Raw genomic sequence first — 23,199 nt, 5'->3', positions numbered from 1 at the left:
AAGTTAATGTGGTACTGGGTATCCAGGTAGTCAAACATTCTACTCACTGATGTACTTCCCCAGTCGGGTAATAAGTATATCTTTTTAACTCAAACTTCCATTTCTTTCTATTTAAAGATTCAATTACACTTCCCAATCTTGGGCATTTACTATTCAATTCTCCCCTTTTTTGATATCAACATTTTAGCTTCTAGATAACACTAAGAACATATACTATTTGCCTTTCTTTACCAACTTCCTTCATTTGATAGGCATAATGTCCTCCGGTCCCATATTTCTGTAAACGCCATTATTTCATTATTTGGATATATGCCCAGCAATGACTGAAATGACAGTGCATAGGAAGAAGAAACAGGAGGACCAGATGTATGAAGTCATCTTCAGCTATATAGTGATTTTGAGGCTGGAACTGGATTTAAAACACAGGGATCAATGATCTCTTTTATTCCTGGGCCAGCGGGAGACTTACAGGCCCTTAGAATTTCTGGGTCTTCCTCTATGCGGGCTTAGAGGTGGTGGTAGTGGTGAAACTTTGGCTTTGCTTAGTGTTGAAAAAAAAAAGCTGCATTTCTATAAAGTGGTGATCCATTTGAAAGGGTTTCCATTGGAATGTTTACAAAGCACTGTTTGTGCAAAGGGCAGGAAGCAGGAGATGAAAGAGAAGGTGGACTCAGTGGACTGGGTGTGACAGATGGGCGAAGTTGAACGTAATTCTCCACTGTGTGGGGAACTGAGCACAGCGGGTTAGCACCTCCCTCCCCGCGGCCGCTAGAAGCAACGCAGGGAGCAGCCAAGGACTGCTCCGGAAGGGGCGGGGCTCTGCGCTCGCGTACAGGGCCTTCTCCCGGGGACTCGCAGCACGCCACAGGCCCCGCAGCCGAGCGCCGAGCTGCCGATCAGTCATTCCTGCAGCCCTCGCTCGGGTCGCTCGTGGCTCCAGCCGCCATTGTGTAAGTGCGCGGCTGCCCGCGCTGGCTGGCAGGGCGGGGGCGCGGGAGGGAGGGAGGCCGCCCCTCGCCGCCAGTCCCCGGATGGAAGCTGGCGCGTTTAGGTGACTGGAGGCTGTGGCCGGAACCGGAGCCGAGAGCTCGCTTGCGATCCCGGTCCTCTAGTCGCTCAGCCTGGAACTTTCCCCGCCCACGGCTGCACCTTCCTGGCCTCCCGCAGTGCCTGATCCAAAGTGCATACTATGGGATGCTTAATCCCGTCGCAGAATTACATTTGGGGAAGTTTAACTTGGAACTTCTTTTCTTTTCCATGCAGAACCCATACCCCGCTATGGAGCATGTCTTTACCCCGCTGGAGCCCCTGCTACCCACGGGTACCGTATTCCTTACCATGCTACAGTGTCAGCAAGAGCCCCGCAGAGGGACCACATTCCTACCTTGAAGGCCTTAACCCCAAACTCCGTCCTTTGTTCTTTTTCCTGTGGGCAAGCAAGTTAAGCAACCACTACTGTGCCTCTGTTTCCCTGTTTGAAAAGTGATATTAGTATCACTTAAATATAGACATAAATATTTAGTCTTTGCCCTGTAGAACTTTTGTGAGGACTGAGCTAGTTGGTACAGTTTGTATCCTCTATCTGAGGTTCCAAGAGTAAACACCTAACACGCTGAACACATATCCAACAGTGGAACATTTGACACTGGGGCCATGAGGGATGTCAATGGCTGCCTGTAAGGAACACGTTTCTAATCACCTTGAAAGTACCAGAACTTAGTACAGGCTCAATATATGGTTATAGACAATGTCTTAAAGGTTTAACCCTAAGGATTTTAATTTTTATTGTAAACTTTTTGGTGCTGGGGATCGAATCCAGAACCTTGAAAACGCGAGGTAAAATACTCTTATCAGTAAACTGTGTGCCCAGCCCCAAGGATTTTTATTTTTCAAACATTAAAATTACAGTACTCCACATGGTAATATGTGGAAAAAGCTTCATTAGTAGCATTTATTCTTATGTAATTTGACTACAGTGACAGATTGTAAGGCTAGATGTATTTAATTTTTAAATTACGTTTTCTGTATATGTATGTTTGTATAGGTACATGTGTTGTGCACATGTGCATTTGGAGACCAGATATCATTATTAGGTGTTGTTCCTCAGGTGCTGTCCACTTTGTTTCTGGATTTCTCACTGGTCTAGAAATAATTGATTAGGCTAGGCTGGTTGACTAGCCAATTGGATAGGGACCCCAGTATCTCTATGGCCACCTCCCTAAATCTAGGATTATAAGTGTTAGCCAACTGGCCATATATATTTGTATGTGGATTCTGAGATTGAATTCGGTTCTTGATGCTTTCTTGACTGAACTGTCCCCACAGCCCCTCTTTAATTTATACTGTGTAGAATTTTGGGTCCATCATCAGTTTTAGTAGAAATATCATTTTTCAGCGGTTGCCTATAGTTTCTATAAGCGTGTGAATTCAGGGGTCTTGTTCTGAGTTTTGAATTTGATTTTTACTAACCACTGATACATCCTGGGTGTACTGATGGGAAAAGCCAGAGGCTACAGTAATAACAGTAGGTGATATTGATCTTCATGTACAGTCATGTGTCACTTACGGACTGAGATGCATTCTAAGAAACATAAGGTCAGTGAGTCTATCAATTCTGTGAGCAAGCTAGAGTCTATATGTACTAAGAGGGAGACCATGTTGCTGGTGTATGTGGACCTGTGGAACCACCCTTGTATGCCTCTAGTGCATCATTGATTTCTTTTATATAGGATAGATTGAGTTTTAAAACAGTTTTTTTTTAATAACTATTACGAGGTTTCCAGTTTATCACTGTAAACAGTTTTTCAGACAAAAAAGCATCTTAACATCTTGCAAATTAAATTTCACAGTTTTTAATTATCTACTAATGGCAGAACCAATAGCATTTCCAAAAATAAACATTTGAACCTGGTAGACTTGTTGACCTTCAGATCACTTAGTTAAGAATGTTAGTGTGTGAAAATTGCCAATGTTTTCTGCCTTGAAAGAAGTGCAGAGAGGGCTACGAGGTGTAAAATGCTGTTGAAGAATTTGAATCTATAGCTTTAAATGTCAATCCTGCTGCTTAGTGCTTCTCAGACCTTATGCTTCAGTTTCTTCATCTGGGGAGCAGAGATATGTCATGGGGCTATTGGGACTGTCAATGAATACATGTGAAACAGTTCGATTCAATAGCTAGGAGCTATTAGATTCAATGGCAGAGTCTGAGAGCAAACAAAATGGCAGTGGGAGTTCAGGGCCAGTCCCGAGATGGGAATAGTAATGTATAGGAATTGAAGCGCTTTGCCTTCGATTTTATTACAGGCTCAATGGAGAAGCCTTGACTCTTTAACTCCATTTTTATGTCTACACTGGAGCAAGGTCTGTAACATTGTGGTATAGATACCTGTGTCAAGTACAAAATCTCCAAGCCAGGATCAGTGCTCTTGGGGTTTTCAGTATTTCTCCCTCTGTATTCCCATGTCAGTGTTAGCTTTGGCCTTGAAAACAGGGTTCAGAGGCATGTTTCTGTTGACTTTAGATCCATGTAAGATGTAGTAAAATTGAATGGTAACTCTGAGGCCAGTGCAGTACCTAATCCTATATAGCAATTTAAGAAGTTTTGGAGGGATTTTTTTTTAATCAGGTAAACAAAGCCTTTCCCAAACCACTAATATTTTATTGTAGTCCTCTGGAAAAAAAACTGTTAATACATACTTCAAACAAAAAGAGTATGTATTATACATTGTTTAGTAGATGACTATTTTGGAACAGTGGGTTAAAATGTATATGTATTTTAACTTAAGTTACTTTATGAAAGCCTTGTTCTTTTTTTTTTTTTTTTAAAGAAAATAGAAGTGTTTCTAAGTAAACAGACCATTCTACTTGGCCGAGAGGATCATTCTAAAAAGTTAGGCATAGCTGGGGTAAGGTATGGGCTTTGCCAGGCTGTGGCCCCATCCTTCTCACTACAGGCAAACAGCATTGTGCCTTCTGAAGTGTGGGCTCAGACGTCTAAATAACTAAACTTAGAGACTGACTCTCCCTTCTCTCTATCAAGTTCCGTTGACTTCTCAGGGATCATATACAGAAATACCCCATTATTTGTTCCTCCCTCCCTCCCCCCCTCCCTCCCCCCCTGCCTCCTCCCCCCTCCCTCCCTCCCTCCCCCCTCCCTCCCTCCCTCCCTCCCCCCTCCCTCCCTCTCTCCCTCCCTCCCTCTCTCCCTCCCTCCCCCCTCCCTCCCCCCTCCCTCCCTCCCCCCCTCCCTCCCTCCCTCCCTCCCCCCTCCTTCCCTTCATCTCTTCCTGTTTTGTCACTTCCATCTTGCTACACAGCAATGCCTCAGAGCTTCTGGTCCCTTCATCCCCTCCTGTTGTGATTACAGATGCTTATCACCACCACACCTGACTCTAGGGCTCTGCATGTTAGGAAAGCACCCTACCCACTGGACTCCATCTCCAGACCAAGTTTTCCATTTTTCTAATTTGCAGCAAACATTAAAGTTGGTCTATTTTAAGGGTCATATTATTGAAGTTTGTAAGGCTCCTCTCATACACTTCATATTTCAATAACAGTTTTTGGAAAATTAATGCACACTTATCAATTGGGTAAATTCCTAGGAGTGAAATTGCTTGGTGAAAGGCATTTGTACATTTCCAAGGTCAGGAAAATCGATTAGCTAACTAGTGCTTTTCTGTTGGTACTGCATGCTGTGGGAGATACACCAGTGAAAGAGTCTGTATTTTCTGTCCAGAAGTGCACTGTGGAGTGGGAGGTCAAGAACAAACTACGATGGAACCTGGTTAGATGGTGAACTGTGTGGTTCTGTGTGGAACATGGGGTCTCTAGAGAGGGAGATTAGGAAGGCAGGAGGAGGCAAAGACGACACCATGGCTGAGCAGACTCCATCTGCGTTTCGAAAAGGGCATGGGTTTTATTTGTGAGTACCACAGGGAAATGAGCAGTACTTTACATGATATGGGCCAGCCTGAGCTGGGGGTGTGGCTAGTGCTGCATCCTCACAGGACAGCACTCACACAGAATGGCAGCTGTGTGAGGAGATCAGATGGAGCTGGAGGGCATTGGAGGGAGCTTGGGAATGGCTGAGACAGCATGAGCATAGAGAGCCCTTTCAGGGAAGGAGTTAGAAAACAGTTAAAGTTATCTGTGCATTCCTCGTTTGGAATAGTCCATTGAAACCAGTCTTTAGGCTAGCCTAAAGCAGCTCAAGTAAATCATGTTACCCTCAGCTATGTGCACATTTACCATCCTAGGACTTGGGAGGCTGAAGCAGGAGGATTACAAGCAAAAAATGTATCACAGTTCTTTGTTAACTGAATTTTCTCTCAGATACTTATGCATAAAGTTGTCTTTCACACACATACAAAAACAGTGAGTTAGAGTTGCCTATGGTAATCAGTGCCATGTTGTATGGGCTTGTCATCAAGGAGCAAAAGGGTATGTCATCTAAGTTTGTGTAAGTATACTCCGATATTCACATGGTGAATTCACATGAAATATTTTTAAATCTTACCGTGGTTTTGCAGCCCTTCCAGGACCTGACTCCTGGCTATCATCCGGGTTCTTCTGTCCTTCACTTTTTATTGCCAGTCTTCACTTAAGTGAACATTTGTTCCAACTTCAGTCTTCCTTCCTTAGCTCCTTCTGCATTTATCACTTAGAAAGCTCCTTATTAATTATAATAATTGTGATTCTTAAATCTTACCCATTCTAATAGGTGCTTGGTGCTCAGGAGTACTTCAGTTGGCGTTTCCTGTATATGGTTTGTAATATATTTTATCAGGGCTTTTCTTATCTCTAAACATTTCTTTTATCTACAGAGGATTTAGATACTTTGGTTATAGTTATACTATCTCTTTCTCTGTGTGTTGTTTGTGTGTATGAGCACATATATATGTGTTGATGTATATATACTATAACACGCATTGGAAGTCATAGGACTACTTCTGCAGTCTGTTCTTCCACTGTAGGCCCTGAAGATTGAACTCCGATTGTCAGCTTGGTGGTAGGCACATTTATCCACGTATTGTGGGGCTTCTCGGGATCCTGCTTGAGGTTTAATAATAAAGACAAGGAGAGATCTGTATAGTTGGGCTGTTGACCTTTTTTGCTGGGATAGTCTCCCAGCTAGCTTCTTAGCCTGACTTCCAAGCCATTTTGTTTTTCCACTTGGTTCTCACTGCCTAATTCCTAGCTCTGTCCTGTTTCCATTCTGCATCTGTCTGGTCAGATATTCTGCTGGTCTTTCTGCCCCAGCTCTAAACTGCCAGCCCTTATGCAAAAAAAGCACACTCCTTATTCAGCCATTTGGTATTGGGGGCCATGTGACCTTGCCCATGACAGCGGGCCTTTCTTTTTTGAGCTGGCTTTTCTTTTTAGTCACTTCCTCAAAGTGACAAACATTTACACATCCTGCTACTCTGGTGCCTGCTTGATTAACAATTGAAACATCTAGAGACACATTTCATAGCTGCTAAATACAATGTTTGTGGGTCATCACAATACCCACAGGAATTTGCTTGCCCTAGGTAGAGTATTGTGATTTTTGATATTTTATCAATAAAGTTAGAGGACTACCTCTTTAACATTGATGAGTGTTGTGAAGATGATGGATATATAGGGAGAACCAAAATCTTTTACCTGTTTTTCTCATGTTTCAGACTTCAGCTTTTTAAACAAATAAAAAATAATATTTAAGGAGTAGGGCACTGCTGTTTTACGAGTTGTGAACACAGGGGGTGTGAACACGGGGTGGGGTGGCTTTTCAGTGTATCCTTGTAAATCTTCACTTCCACCTTATTTTTCAGTACATATGATCATGTCTATTCCAAAGCCTCACAGTTCTGTATGTTTGAAACTTTTACCACAAAGTAAAGTGTATGTCAACTTGACACAATGTATAATCCTATAGAAAGTCCCTTAGTGATTAAGGGACTGTCTACCTCAGTTTGTCCTATGGGCCTGTCTTTGAGGAGTTGTCTTGGTTAGATTTACTGATGTGAGAAAGCCCAGTTTGAAGGTGGAGGCACCTGTCTGTGACCTCAGCAGTGCGTGCATTAATTTGTAGATGTGATAGCACTACCTGCTTCAGGTCCCCAGTCGCTGTGACTTTCCTACTATAAGGGACTGTAACTGGAAAGGATGAGATAAAATAAAACCTTTCTCCCCTGAGCTGCCTTTGTCACAAGGAATCTTATTAGAGCTACAGAAATAAAACATAAGACAGAGAGGAAAGAGGATTTCTGTTTAAAGCTATCCTTGTCTACCTAGTGAGTTTCAGTCTAGCGGAGACTACAGCATGGTGCGTGCCCCTTCTCAACGACAACAACAATAACAAAAGCCAAACACCAACAAAAACCCATAGAAAGTTAAGAAAAACGTTTAAAATATATTTTATAGTATATGTCTATAAGTCTTTTGCCACTAATGAAATACTTGGCACAGGTGATTTACAAAGATGATTTGTTTTAACTTTCAGTTTTGAAACTTAAATTCCAAGAAAGGTAAAGTACCATGGATTTAGCCTGTAGTGAGTTGCCTATTATGACAAGGCTCCCTGTGGAAGTAAACATATCTCCATCAGAGGCCAGGAGAGATGGGGTCCTTCATTCTGCTGTGAGAGTACAGCCTTGTACCCTCTCAGTAAGTTCTTCTAGTGTGCCTCAGCTCAGAAAGGTTTGTACCACCTGACAGTAGCGCCACCTTATGGACCAAGCCTTTTATTACAGTGTAGCATACTCAATAGATAAAGTTAGAAAAGCAACAAAATGAGCTGGGTGTGTATTTCAGTGACAGAGTACTTTAGTATGGATGTGTCCCGGAGTTCCTTCTACTTTATGCTGCATAAAACAGAACACACTCCAACCCCTCAGAGGCTGCTGCTGTTGACACAGGGTCTGTATGTGTCTTTTCAGATATTTGCTGTGTATAAATGTGCAGTTAAGTGCTTTAAAAACAAAAATGGAATTATGATATAAGTTGCTTTACTCAATTCCTGACTCTACTTCCCATGGTCCATGGTATGTAGTGCTGTCCACATTCAAGTTTCCTTTATTCTAGAGTGTGCTTTTCCAGGGGCTTCGAGTGAGGACACCTGTGCAGTGAGTCCAGTCTTTGTGAATCAGCCATGCTTATCCCTCACACTTTTAATTCTCCTTGACGCTGTTGACATTTTAAATAAAGCTCTTATATCAGCCTTAAAGAGATTTGATGGAATAAGAAATATAGCAATTTGATATGTCATACAACTTACTTTAGAATATAACTTCCGAGTCAAAAATTCCATTTTAGTCTCTCCACATAATTTGATCTTCATAAATAAATTTTATGCTGGTAAGGCTTTTATTGATCACTTTACATTTCTTTGCAAAAAGATTATATAGACTTTTACATTTAGAAAAGATTCCTTTGAGCACGACGCTCTTGGGAGTTATTTCTTCTAAATTGAATTACCATTATTGAGGTTTGTTCTAAACTTGATTACCATTTTAAGTATTATTAATGCACATTTGATCCAGTCAGCATAATTATATTACAGACTTTTGTAATAACTAACATTTACATGACATTGTATGCTCAGCATAGTTCTAATGCTTCAATGGGGCAATGCCTGTGGAGAATTCGAGGAAATAAAAGGTGGCCTAGCTTTGAGCTGTAGCTGTCCTCATCTTAGTTTTAAGACCTTCCCATGTCGCTTAGTTTCTTTAACTATGTAAAATAGGAATAAATCTAAATGAAGTGCCTAGGAAGTGTAAGATATTTTGAAGTCTGTTCAAGGAGAGGTCTGTTCAAATGTTAAATTCTCATATTAGAACTTTGTACTAAATAAACAACATCCTGATTATTAGAACCTACTCTAAATAGTAAGTTTTATTTTTCTGATACATTCTTAAGTGAGATAGCTGTTTATTTGAGTGAAAGCATTTGGTTCAGTTAGGTGAGAGAGTTCTATGTAAGGCTAAATGAATATCTCTTACCCCAGTTACATGCATTCATGCTCATTGAACTTTTTATTACATATGCATGTAGTAGTAACTGCAGACCAGCATACTGTTTGGATTAAGTTGTTAGTGACTTGAAATATTCTGTTCAATGTAATACTAAAGCGGATGTATTTCTGGGCACTTGATGTCTGTTGAAAATGCCTGATAAAATTTAAGCTGTATATAATAAAACCTGAGGTAAATATCAGCATTGGCCAGTTACCAGTGGCATACCTGGATCACCTGTCTTCAAATTCTGACCCTTATCAATGATAAACACACCCTCCACAAGCCTCCGATCTCTGTATTTTGCCCAACACTCACATTTTAAGACCCAAGTGATTACATTGATATGTGTGGTACATGCCAACATCCTTTAGTCTACTTAGCAAACCAGAGTAAAATCTGATGTGTGAGAGTAGATTTGACTGCTGTGAATTTGCAGTAGAAACTGTTTTTTGGTCTTATTACCCAGCCAACTTGGGACAGTTGATAGACTTTCTGGCTTTGTCTCTTCTCTAGATCTGAGCTCTGCATTACTGTAGCCACTAGCTGCATGTGGCGCTTTAGCATCTGAACTCTACTGCTTCTAGAGCTGACTGTAACATGAGTAAAAAGACAAAAACTGCCCACTCTATTATTAGGACATTTTCAACATTTAGTAACAATATGCTGTTACCCGGCTAGCCTTAACTGAGCCACAGTTGGTTGTTCTACTAACAAATTTTGAGAGGGCAGAGAGATGGGTCAGTGGTTAAGAACATGTACTTCTTTCTATTGCTAAGGTCCAGTTTGGTTGTCACAGACTTGCTAAATACACATAATTTAAAAAGTTAAAAAAATAATAAATATTTTTTTTAGCATCAGAACTTTATTTTCCCACAATTATAAATGTTAAAATTCTAAGATCAGGATCTTTGGATTTGGTTTGGTTTCTTGTGTCTTTTTTTTTTTTTTTTTTTTTTTTTTTTTTTTTTTTTGTCTTGCAGGAGAAACTCAGTTCCTATGCACACACATGATTGGCAGGTGTTTTGTGGATAATTTCTCATTCTTATGAAAATGCCAGCCATGTTTGGATTAATACCTACCCATATGAGTTCCCTCCAAATATAGTCAAGTTCTGAAATACTGAATGTTAGGAATTCAGCCAGGACTTAAACTTGAATTTTGGTTTATGGTTAGTGGTTCTCTTGGTGCTCTTTTGATCGGAGCAACCACCAACATTTGCAGTTCCCAGCCAGCTGTGCAAATATAAACTCATACATTTGGCATCAAGTAAAATGTCCTTACTGTTGCTGAGCTGTTATATCTGGTATATAGGTCTGTTAAATGTGCTTTTAGTTCACAGTATTTTAAGTTTCTAGCAATTTTATAAATGCATAAACTGATTGTAGTTGGAGGAACTCTTGTAGTCCAATGATTACCAAATAAGGACGTTTTAAAATCAGTGCAATATAATGTAGCTGGCTTGTAGAAATTCACTTTTTTTGGTCTTAGGTGCTTTATATGTATTTGTACATTCCTGTTTGTTCATTCAATACCTTTTGATTATCAACTGTTAACGAAACATTGTTCAGTAGTATTTATTAAGACACAGTAAGGAAAAGTCCACTCATGACCATGAGGTGAATATAGGGGAACCCTGCAGCCAGACCTTGTAGTGTTCCTGAGAGATTGGACTTAATGTGTATATAGCATGGTGAAGTAGAACTTGGTAGCCATGGAGCAGGGTAGGCAATCAGTGGATGGGACATTTTTAAGAGGAAACATTAGATGTTGGGGAGTTTTACTTTAAAAAGTCTAGAAGGATTCTTGCTGAGGACGGGTACACATATATCAGTTGGGGGATATGAAGATGAGAAGCCCCTCATGGATGGAACTTAGCGATATCATATTTTGAAGGAGATGTACAAGGGCCTATGAAAAGGTTCAGATCCTGACCAAACTCTGGCCAAACAGAATCTATGTTACGATAAGGATCTTGCTCTGTGCAACAGAGTACCTGAGAAATTTATAGGAGGGAATGTCTTGGAAAATGCTCACCAGAAGTAGAAAATTTGCTTCTCATGGAAATAGAGAAGAAAAAGGAGGAAGGAGAAGGAAGAAGAGGAAGAGGACAAGAAAGAAAAGAAAAAGAAAAGAAAGAAATGTACTTTAGTTCATTGTTTCAGTCCAGGGTTGCTTGTTCTGTTACTGTGCCTCTGATGGCAATCCACAATACTTGATGGTAAAGTGCACTTGGTGGAGTAGGCTGCCCATCTCTCGGTTTCTGGGAAGCAACATCTCCATGAAGGAACATCCCCAACCTGTACCTAATGACCTACTTCCTTCCATAGGCTCTGCTTTTCAGATGTTTTCCCACTCCCAACAGTTTCAGGTGACCAATCTTTGGAGGACAAATAAGTTTCAACCTAAAACACTCGGAAAAGATTCAGCTACAACAGGTGGTTTAGGATAATAAATGGCATGTTGCATGTAATTAAAATGTTCCCCAATCACCTCTTAAGAGAGGGCAATTTTATAATGTCTTTAAACTAGTGTCTGTAAAATGTGTTTTAACTTGTAATCAGTATAAAGGTTATAGATGGTAGGGATTACATTTCCTGTTCAGTATAAAGGTTATAGATGGTAGGGATTACGTTTCCTATTCTAAGTTTCCAAGCTTCAGGAAGTGGTTTACATTTCTGTCACATCTTAGTTTAGATGCTAAGTCTTCATTGGATATACTTGACATATATTTAGTTTGTAATATAATTTATCACAAATGGCAGATAAACCTCTTTGCAAGGCTGCTGCTAAAGATGTGATACCTTATTGTCAGGGTATAGCTAGGGAAATCTAAAAGACAAACTGGACTTTACAGTTTCAAGAGTTAATCCTAACCTTTTTTTCCCATTGATCCATGAGTACTCTCATAACTTTGTAATTAACTTTACAGACAATGAAAAGAATATCTCTTCTCCAAGGTCGGCCCTGGATACAGGTGTTAGAGATGGATGGAGGGGTGAAACCTGGGTGTTCTGCCTTTGTGGTTCTTTGTGTCAATATGGCTTTGTTGATTGCACTAAAGTCATATGGCTGCTTTTGAAATCTAGCGAAGGGTGGTCCTTGAGTACAATACAAGTTTTCTTGTCTCAAGAGTGCATATCTCAGGGAGCGAAGCTGTCACACAAAATCAATGTCCATTTGAGCCACTTCAGAGCAGCGGCTTTCAGGTCCTTTGTCTTGTCTCAATGAATGGGATTTGGGACAGTGGGAGGGTGAGTTTAGAAAGCAGTTTTATGAAGGAATTATAGGTGGGAGCAGAAGACAGCTCCTCTAGAGAAGCGTGTACTAGAACGGAACTGTCAGGCTGCTGTTCTCAGGGTGGTTACTGTGGCAGAAACTGGAGTGAGTGTGGGGAGGTGAGCTGTCAGTCTGCAGTGGTTCCAGATGCCTCTCAGTTTGTCACCTTCACACCTATAGGGTGCACATATAGGTTGTGGAAGAGGGGAAGAAGGATGACAAGAGTACAGATAAGAACCAGAGCTCCTTCCTGACCAAGACTGAGCCAAGGGCATTTCCAGCTTCTGGCCCAGAACAGACACCTGAACTACCCTGGCCAGTTTCTGTCTCCTGCTCTTAACATGTTGAAACTTAGAACTAACTTGCATATTTCTGAAAATAACTTTTTAGAAAAATGGGGGGTGGAAGACTCTTTTTTTTTTTCGGAACCATAAAATCTGAGGCTACTGCTCAAGAATTGTAGTCTTTTATTGTCACAGGTTATTTACCCTGTTTCACTTCTCCACATAAATGCCAGTCCATCCGAGTGTATTTGTGCCTTTATGGAGCTTTCCCTGGCAAGCTGCCGCTTTGACTGCGATACTTCTCTTGCTGTGTAACTCCTAATTGTTGAGCTTCCCCCTTTACAGGCTAAAGTGTAGGTACAGTGTGCCAAGACTGTTAGATGTCACAAACCTCACTGTCTATGTATGCTGGAAATTTAATTCTCCCCCCAGCTTTGATTGATGTTTTTGTTTATTTGTATTTGCCTTCCTTTTTGTTGTACGTTTATTTATGATTTATTGTATTTGATGGCAAAGGTTGCAGTCCAGCTATTGTTGATGGCCAAATTGTTTCCCTCATTTGAAGCAGCATCTCATTATATCTGAAAGCTGTCTTCTCCACACCATGCAGAGCATCTGTCTCCTTGGCCTCAGTCTCCAGGGCACTCCTTTCCTAGTCGTTCTGTTTGTATTTTGATAGTTATGTCACATGCCTCTGGAAACTAAGGGAATCCAATCTGTTTAGATCAAATAACTGAAAACATAGGGCAGACCTCTGAGGGTACTTTTAATGTTGTCAATCATATCCCCACCCCCAAATTAAAAAGGAGATGATAAAATATGTAGATTTTGGTACATTAACAACACTTGGCTTTTAAGATCTTCCAGAATATCATGTTTCTGCACTAACTTCCTATCCACTGGGAAGTGTTTTTCTTTGTAGGTGGTAAGCAGATGTAATTTGTAATTCATTTAAATGTAATCCTGCATTTATCGCACCCCTGGTTTTGAAGCTACTTACATGTTTGTCAACAGGAATAGTTTCTTTAGTTGTTTTTTTTTTTGTTTGTCTTGTTTGTTTGTGGGTTTTTTGGGTTTTTGGGTTTTGTTTTTTTTTGTTTGTTTGTTTGTTTTTTTTTTTTTTTGACTTTCAGGCACTTTAAGCTTTTGATGTACTCTTGGGTTGTGTGAGGTTCTGGCTCAGCTCACAATTGCTGCTGAGAAGTTTGCCCTCGACCGAGTAAGAACACTGGGCTGGCATCTTCTTCCTCACTCAAGTGCTAAAGCTGTGAGCAGTGAGTCCAGTATTTGCAGAAATCCCTGCAGTTCCCCATGGTGTCCAGCATGTGCTTTCCTGTGGGATGGCTCGTCTGTTGGAACATAACCAGTCAGCTCTGTCTTTTGAGAAAACATACACCTTTGTTAGTGTTGACACAGTAACCAACTCTCATTTCAAAAGGAAAACAGAGATAACTTATTCTATGCCAACAGTGAGTAAAGACATTTTTTGCCTTTGGGTTGGTAGAAGCTTCAGGTTCATTTCTATATTCCCAAACCATTTACCTTATGGTCACAAAGCTAGCCACACGTAGAACGTCTCAATAAATGGCTATTTAGGTGCTAAACGAAACTACAGTGATTTGGCTCTGTGCTTTCAATATTCCATCTCTCCATAATCACTGGACTTGTAATCAGTCTCATAGGCTGTTTACTAGAGGCTTGGCTTTTTCTTTGGTTTCCCTTCACATTCGACAAACAGGTATTAAAAACGTTTATGTTATCGTACAGCCTGTGGCTAAGGTCAAATATACAGATACATACTAAAATAATGGAAGCTTACCCTGTTTTCTTCATTTTCAACTTAAGTAGCACAGAAGACTTTTACTTGATTTTTTTAATTCATTCCTTAAATGTTGAACCGTCTGAACTAGATGACATTTATTTGAGGGTCGCATGCTATTGTCCTCTGCTCCAGCAGCATCTCCAGGGACTGTCTTCTTTGGGATACTTAGTACACTTCTCAGAAGAGATATGCATGATTTTGGTTCTGTCAATATATTTGGTACAGATAGAGTGAAACTTTCTACATGTTTTTGATTTGGTTGTGCTTTGGGTATTGGGGAAGTAACTCTAAATTTTATATGTAATTACTAGCCCCAAAATATATATTAGAAAACAAATGCTAGAATTTGGGTATTGAAATGGTAATCTTCGCAGATTTAGAACCGCACAGTACAGTAGTGGAGTAGATCTGGGTTTGTGTCTGTACAAACTTTCTGAGGATTAACAAGGAAGATCTACCCTGACCGAGCAGCATCATCCCGTAGGCTGGAGGCCAAGGTGGAGTATGGGGAAGGAGAAAATCAGCTGGGATTCTCTCCCTCTGCTCTTTGGTCTGCCCTGATGTGAGCTGCTCTGCTTCAACAAGCTCATCCTGACATATCTGAAAATGAACAAAATAAGTCCTCTCCACCTCTGAGTTACTTTTGTCAGATACTGTGACTAACTAACTAATACAAAAGGATTACAGTCAGGAGAAGTTCCCTGAGGAAACTGCTCATCTGAACGATGCTCTCTGAATTGTCCCTGGAGGCAAGAGGCATCTGTGAATAAGCACTTTTTCTCAGATGGCTTCAGTCACATCTGAGTAGTCACATTGTCACAGTTCTCTCTCTGATGACACCATGCTGATAAGTGAATCCATAATGTTAATTCTGAGAAACGCGCTTTGAAGATTAATGAAGTTGGAAATCAGTAGACTTTTCTGACCTTCCTTCCGTTTTTCTTCTTTTTCACGGGATCAGGACTTGAAAATTGCTTGCTGTAAGGTAGAACAGATTCAGGACACTGGCCACACACACACATGCTCAGGTTATGTCTTGTGATTTTTGTTTGATCTATATAGAAGGGACATGTTCCTCTCTGTCTGTCTGTCTTTCTCTGTCTGTCTCCTTCCCTCCCTCCCTCCCTTCCACTCCTCTCTTTGTCAGTTTGTTGAGCTGGTACTTTGAGTCTCTTATGCACGCAGCAGCATGTTCATGTATCTGACCCCTAGGAGAATTAGAAACAAATGGTGTGTACCTTCATGGAGCTTATAGACTAGTAGGGCATTTGGATACAGACGTCAGAACTTAGAGTACAGTATGACAGGGACCTTTAAGTCACATGAAACATGCAACAAAGCTGAGGGCTCATGACAACTCTTAAATTTTGGAAAGCTACATCAATACTCTATGGAATTTATATATGTTAATGCATCTTTTGGAGTGTACATTCTTGGGAGTAGAATTATGAAATGAAATATAACACCTGAGTCTCTAGTACATATTTCTAGATGACTTCTGAGAAAGGATGAATCAAGTCCACAGCTCAGTAACAGCATATTAGTGTCCTTTTTAGTATGGCCTTGTTAGAATGCCCTGGAAAATTTTTTTTCTAGACAATGTGTCCTATAGCCCAGTCTGATTTTAATCTTGAACTCGTGTGTGTGTGTGTGTGTGTGTGTGTGTTTGTGTGTGTGTTTGTGTGTGTTTGTGTGTTTGTGCATACCTGTGTGTTATATGCATATATACCTGTGTGTGTGTGTGTGTTATATGCATATATACCTGTTCATATGTGTGTGTAGATGTAATTGGGGGCCAAATGTCAGCAATGAACTCTTCTCTTGTACTCCACCTTACTTTTTGAGGCAGGGTATCTCACTGATTCTGACAGTAACTTCAGGGTGAGTGCAGCAAGCCTCTGTTTTTTATGTGGATGCTAATATGGATATTAACTCAGGTCCTCAGACGTATTATGTAGCAGCAGCCACTTTACTAAATAAGCCATCTCTTCTGGGCCATGAACTTATATTTCTGAACTTTCTGCTACTACTACGTATGTGGTTGAGGGTGTGTAATACCACAGTCTTTTATGCAGTGCTAGGGCCTGAACCCAGGGCTTCATTCATTCTAGACAAGCATAAACAAGAAATCTGTCAAATGTGTGTATTTCCAGTTCATCTTTGCAAATTTTGGTGGAAGAATCTATGAAAATTATTTTTGCTTCTCAACTCCTCTATCTTATATGACTATTTTAATTATTCAGACTAGCACTAGCCATTACCCAAGTTAGGAAGAGTTTTAGGACTTGAAAATGAACAGAAGAGGTTACTAAGTGTCTTTTCTATGTAGTCTGGGTTTGCCTCATGGATCCTGCAATGACTGTAGGGGGGCTCCTCTCCGTTTTCTTTCTTTAGATAGACTTTTCAATGCTGTGGTAGTACAAGGTAATTAATAACCGTACACATGATTCTTATTCACAATATTGCAAACAGTTTCTGTGCAGGAGGCATGTAATTGTTTTTCATCATTCTACCATGCTCAAAAAACCCCCCCAAAACCCCAGCCTCCCCAGCAATAACAATAAAAACAAACAAACAAACAAACAAACAAACCAAAACAGCCAACCAAACAAACAATCCCTCAAAACCCTAACAATTCCTTTTGGTAAATAGTCTCCATCGCACCAGAATAGTGTTCCTATTACTTTCTAGATGCTTAGAGAGTCCTTGTTATAGCAGATGTACCATTCTTATATAATTAGGAAATAGATTTTAGTAATAATGTTGGCCCATAACCATGCCTTGAAATTTGTACTAATATCTAATTAATTATTGAGTAATCTCTTGTGTGTGATCATTTTATATTTGAAGGGAACCGAATTTTTAGTTTTTTTTTAAATTATGATTTCATCAGTTAAATCTTGCTGATTTCATTGTTAAGTAACCCTTTTTGAATTTGGTTTTTCTGTAGCCCATATATAACAACCTGTATAAAAAGTGAATACACACCCCCAATGAATAAAATATAGCCTTCACGACGTGGTACACTTGGCGTGGACACAGGGGGTGCTCTACTTAATGCTGCTTTTAGTGCTCTTGTAGAAAATGCAGGCATGTGGAGATGTATCGGAAGGCACTTTCCACAGGAAGGCGTGCGGACCACACAGGCTACATCAGGGCAGTGCCCTGGAAGCAGCCCAACAGGCCTTCTACCCCAATAATGCTCTCCTGATTTGCTCTAACAGCCCAGCAGCTGCTTGTGAACCTAGGAATTTCCAGGTGGGGACATAGTCTTTTAATTCCTCAGCAGCCAATCTCAGCTTGTCTTGTCTTTAGTCCTGGCAAAGATCCAGAAAGGAATGATAGAGAGATAGGGAAACAACTTGTAGGACTTTCTGGATGTTTTTCTTTCCTCATCCTTCTCTAACAATGAAATGGACACAGCAGTAAAGTAATGTTACATTTGGGCAACAGTTGCATAGTTTTATGCATTTTAATTCCCCTAAGCTTGATCCTATGTGCTAGGTATTACTTTCTTTCTTTTTTTTTTTTTTATTAACTTGAGTATTTCTTATATACATTTCGAGTGTTATTCCCTTTTCCGGTATCCGGGCAAACATCCCCCTTCCCCCTCCCCTTCCTTATGGGTGTTCCCCTCCCGACCCTCCCCCCATTGCCGCCCTCCCCCCACCAGTCTAGTTCACTGGGGGGTTCAGTCTTAGCAGGACCCAGGGCTTCTCCTTCCACTGGTGCTCTTACTAGGATATTCATTGCTACCTATGAGGTCAGAGTCCAGGGTCAGTCCATGTATAGTCTTTAGGTAGTGGCTTAGTCCCTGGAAGCTCTGGTTGCTTAGCATTGTTGTACATATGGGGTCTCGAGCCCCTTCAAGATCCTGAGAGACACAGCCAGAATACAGCAAATACAGAGGCGAATGCCAGCAGCAAACCACTGAACTGAGAATAGGACCCCCGTTGAAGGAATCAGAGAAAGAACTGGAAGATCTAGGTATTACTTTCAAACTATGGACATGACTCTCACCCGCAACATCCAGGTACTAAGTAATGTACTGAAATTTATTTTTATTTCATCTCTTTTTCAAAATTAAAAAAAATTAGCTTTTTATCTGAATTTTGGAAATAAGAACACATTGCAAGTTGGTGGGTCTCCAATGAGTAGAGAGTAACAGCTGACACAGGTAGAGCTCAGAGTGGAGGCTGACTTGGGGACCTCAGGAATCCGTGAGGGCTGGAGAGAAAGAGAGGAGAATTTGTAGGTGTCTAATGCCCAAGGTTTAATGCACCTTACAGGGCTGGAGTAATTTAGGCCTGGGAAGCCTGCTTGGAACTTTATGTAGGTTTGATTTAAAACTATAAAATCACTTAATCCTTTAGTTTCTGCCGTCTTGATCCACAATTACTGTTGTCCAAGGAACAGTTTGGTTCTCTCCTGCCTGTGTTCAACTCACTGGATTCATGTTACAGATTTCAGTTAAAGTGAGCCTGCAGCAAGTCCTGTTTGAAAAACTGCAAGTGAAAAGAATCTGTGTGCTGACTGGCTCAAACTAATGACATTCACGGAAGCCACTTCTCACTCTGAAGTGTGCTCTGGACTGTGACATTAGATGGCAGTGGAAGGATTATGTGTATGGCAGCATGGATACTTGAAACTGATCATAAATTTAACCTTTCTATTACTGTTAGGAGATGAGTTATCATCTCCACTTGTCAGGTAGGACCACTGCTTCAGATGGAGTCCGGTAGTACACTTCTGCCCTTCTGTTGTATTTTGAAGTGTAAATGGCTTCTGTTTAGTCAATCTCGTTGTGCAATTGAATCGTTTTACGGCATGTAATAGTAAGAGCTGCTAATGTAGCTGTTAACAGGCGCAGAAGCACTACTTAGTTGAGACGAGAACACTTCAGAGACAGCTGAGTTCTGCAAGGAATTTTCAGCCACTGTACTGCATTGAGTCACGATTGAGCTGTACAAACTGATATGAATTTCAGTATATTTATGTTTCTGTAGCAAAGGTGATCCTAGGTCCTACTATGCCCTTAGGATTTTTGAGGCTGTTGCAGTTTGAATGTGTGAAAAGGCCCTAATATGCTCATGTATTAACACTTGCTTCCCAGTTGGTAGTGCTGTGTGGGAAGGTTTAGGAGGAACCTTTAAGAAGTGGAGCTTTGCTGTAGGATGTATGTTACTGGGGTGAGCTTTGAAGGTTTATAACCTAGTTCCACTCCCCGGTTTCCTCTCCTTGTGTGCTGTGGAAATGTACTCAGTCTGCTTCCTGACTGCCAGACTAGCCTCACATTCATGCTGCCACGCCCTCCTTGCATCGATGGACTCTGTCCCTCTGGAAGTGTAAGCCAGGATAAACCCTTTCTTTCCTAACTCGCTTTTTGTCAGTGCATTTTATTTTTTACAGCAACAGTAATATGTATACCGGCCATACCCGAGAGTTTTCTATATATGTCTGTCATTCATAGAATATATGAAGATGACAATAATGAGGTATAGAATGTTGATTGTCTTGCCCCAAGGTCACACAACTAGTAAATGGTAGTATAAGGTTTAGACATATTCAGTTTGGCAGCGTAGATTGATAGATACTGCTATGCAGTACACGTGTGTGTGTGTGTGTGTGTGTGTGTGTGTGTGTGTGTGTGTGTGTGTGTTTGTCTGTGTGTCTTTTAAGGAATAGTACCTTTTTGATACTTGCTTATCTTTGAGACAGGATCTTGCTATGTTCCTTAGGTTGGCTTTGCAGGCCTTGTCTTAAGTGGCTGTCCCCCTCGGCTTCTCAGGAAGCTAGAATTGCAGACATACACCCTTGAATGTTACTTCTGTAATTTTGTATTTTGATCCTAGTGTATGTAGGACCCAGCATTTTTGTTCGTTTCAATATTTTAAAATGTGTCCTTTTCACATTCAGAGGTAACATTTCCAAATTATAACATTAGGAGGAGACCCAAAGTTTGTTTGTTGATATATCCTGTGTCTGATCTGTCTAAGGAACTTGTTTATGCTTCAAGAATAGTGATATTAGCTTTTATACATGTTCATATCTACTGTGGTAAGTGCTACGGCCAAAATATCTGTAGGTCCACACTGACCACCAATAAGTGGACTTGTGACTTGTGTCCTTAGTTGGTGTTAAAACAGCAAGTAACACATTCTTCTCTAGGGTCTAGTTAGGTAAATGGAGTGAACTATAGAGAAAATATCATATCGAGTGAGGCCGTGTGACTCAGAAAGACTTCTCTCTCATCTAAGGTCCTATCTCCAAATCTTCCAACGTGAATGTGTAGCCTGGAGTAACTTCAGAAACAAGGAAAATAAAAGGGACTAGGTGTCTGTTTGGCAACAGAGAGGGGAAGAGCAGGGTAGAAGTGATCTGAAGAGGAAAGTGGGGAAAACGAATGGGGTGGTTCTAACTAGGGAAGAGGAAGGGCCTTAAATACTGAAGGAGGTAGGAAGATGATTAAATAATTGTAAGGATGTTTGAAAAATACATAAGAACTTTTATTCACTATCTAAAAATACCTAGAGTATGTTTAAGTTGGTATATATTTTTAAATACATACATACATACATACATACATACATACATACATACATACACACACACACACATATATATATATATATATATATGTATATATAAAATAAAACATTTCTATCTGGGTTGACAATACTCTCTACACAGACATAAACATCTAACACCTCCCTACCTCATGCCCATACACCAGGCATAAAAAGCATGATTTGTTGGTTGGGATTTTCCATGAGACTTCCAAAATATAGGTTATTGCTATTAATCTGGCTGTTCAATAGAGGTGGAAGGTAAAGAGCCTGTTGGTGAAGACACCATGCATTTCAGACACAGGAACCTGAAATCATTTAAGTACAAGAAACATACAGAATGAAGAGATTGTATTTATATGATAATATGTAACAACAACTCAAGATAAAAGCCATGAATTTGAATGAGAAAGGACGGTAGTACATGGGTCGATTTGGAGGGAGGAAAGGGAATTGCTATGATTATAATCTTAAAGATTATTTTTAAAAACATAAATAATGTAGCTCAGCTTTTCACTAGACCTTTCTACTCTCCAGTTTATCCCCGGCCCTCAGCAACCTCTCCCATGAGTTTGCTATCTGGCTTCTTGGTAACATCCATGCCTCCTTTTCTTCTGTTAGATCAGTCACATTTTTAGACTCCAGTGTTGCTACTGTCTATTTGAATTCCCAAATTTCAAGGGCTTTGTTGTAAGATGAGGTGTGTATACCTTACCCACCGCTAGTCGTCCTCTAGCCTTAGTTCCTCATTTGCTATCACGGCATCTCAGTGCTGAATCTAAGTTCCGGGAATTTGGGAACTCTAAGGCTTTTATATTTAATAGGACTTTGTATGGTATTCTGTGCTTCTAAGGGCATTCCACACATACTGGACAGAAGTAGACTAAAGATACAAGCAAACACAGCAAGTTCTCACAGTTGTGTATCCTACGAGTTGTCTTTTTGTCTATACTAGCATATACTGTTTTTAGCCCCATCACGTGATACACTCTGATAACATGTCTTTTAAAAATAAGAATTCTGGGGGCTGGGGATTTAGCTCAGTGGTAGAGCGCTTACCTAGGAAGCGCAAGGCCCTGGGTTCGGTCCCCAGCTCAGAAAAAAAGAACCAAAAAAAAAAAAAAAGAATTCTGTCAATTACTTATACAGATACATTCAGCGTTTTATTAGTAAACAAAATGAAAGTGTTTGAAAACATATAAAGCCCAACCTAAACCAGTATTATAACATTTCCATTGTGAGGGAACATGATGATGGCGTATGGAATCTTCTCCCACACAGCAGACATGGACGAAACTGTGGGTCCAGGGCATTCCAGAACTGTCGGGAACAGATCTTCTGAACCTTAAGTCAGGTTTTGTTGTTGTTCTTCTTTGTACATAGCTGAGGACATACTTTATCTTTTAAAGTCAGTGTTATATTATTGAACTTGGAGAACACCAGGTTGACCTTTGTAAAGAAATTGATGAGCTGCAGTGATTGGCTCTAGCCCACAGGAAGCTTAAGGTAGTGAGCTTTACTCCAAGTCTGTGCTTCGGATTTCATAATGGATGTTTTTTACCCTTGGGAAAAGGATATGGTGTTGGTTAAAGTTTCCGAGACGCTCATAAGCACCTAGGTAACGCACAGTGTGACAAATATAATTTCTATGAAAAAAGCTATTGCATGTAGCTTCTGAGTTTTTGCTTGTTAGGACGTATGAGAGAGCACGCTGGATACGTAGGAAGAAATCCTCCCATCTCCTCTGCACCACTCCTGTGGTGGCCTTGGATTGAGGGTATAGCTCTGGAGGAAGAGCCTTGCCTAGCATGCACGAACATGGGCAGCACCCCACTTTGGAAAAGGGGGAAAGAACAAAGGAAGTGGTGGCCTCTTACATATGTGGGATCTAAAAGCGTTGATTGCCTTTTATGTACTTACTGGAGTCTTATGTACTCCAACTCAGCTTTCTTCTTTGGGCCCCATTTTATGTATTACAGCTTTAATTGTCCAATAAATCATAGGCTGCATTATAACACTATTTTTTCTCTTTACTTAGTGATTGCACACAAGCAATTGAAACTTTCAGTAGTGAACGCTAATTATAATGTGGAACTGAAATCTGGGCATTCTTGACGAGGCTTGGAATATAGTGACAGGTTTCTTTCTTCTTTTGAAAATTACTTTAATTTCTTTTATCTCCATCCAGCATCTTAACACAAGCTTTTAGAATATGAACTCATTTTCAGAAGACTGTTCTTTCCCACAATGTTAGAATT

The 23,199-nt window shown here is 40.4% G+C and overlaps 1 protein-coding gene across 4 annotated transcripts in view; it reads left to right on the top strand.

Annotated features, from left to right (window-relative positions):
• The first annotated feature begins 794 nt into the window (after positions 1-794).
• Positions 795-23,199, top strand: part of Tpk1 (thiamin pyrophosphokinase 1) — a 387,559-nt gene continuing 365,154 nt past the window's right edge. For 2 of the 4 annotated variants that reach the window (XM_039108343.2, XM_039108344.2), the window contains exons 1-2: positions 796-950; positions 1,264-1,321. In XM_039108343.2, the coding sequence (XP_038964271.1) occupies positions 1,279-1,321 (43 nt within the window). In that variant the 5' untranslated portion in view covers positions 796-950; positions 1,264-1,278. Of the gene's footprint in view, positions 951-1,263; positions 1,322-23,199 lie in introns of all 4 variants that reach the window. The other 2 variants (XM_063286677.1, NM_001134994.1) reach the window with 2 other exon arrangements.

This window comes from Rattus norvegicus, chromosome 4 (genome assembly GCF_036323735.1).
Source record: "Rattus norvegicus strain BN/NHsdMcwi chromosome 4, GRCr8, whole genome shotgun sequence".
NCBI classification, from domain to species: Eukaryota; Metazoa; Chordata; class Mammalia; order Rodentia; family Muridae; genus Rattus; species Rattus norvegicus.
Note: the sequence above shows the minus strand (reverse complement) of the source record. Positions and strands in the feature narration are given on the sequence as shown.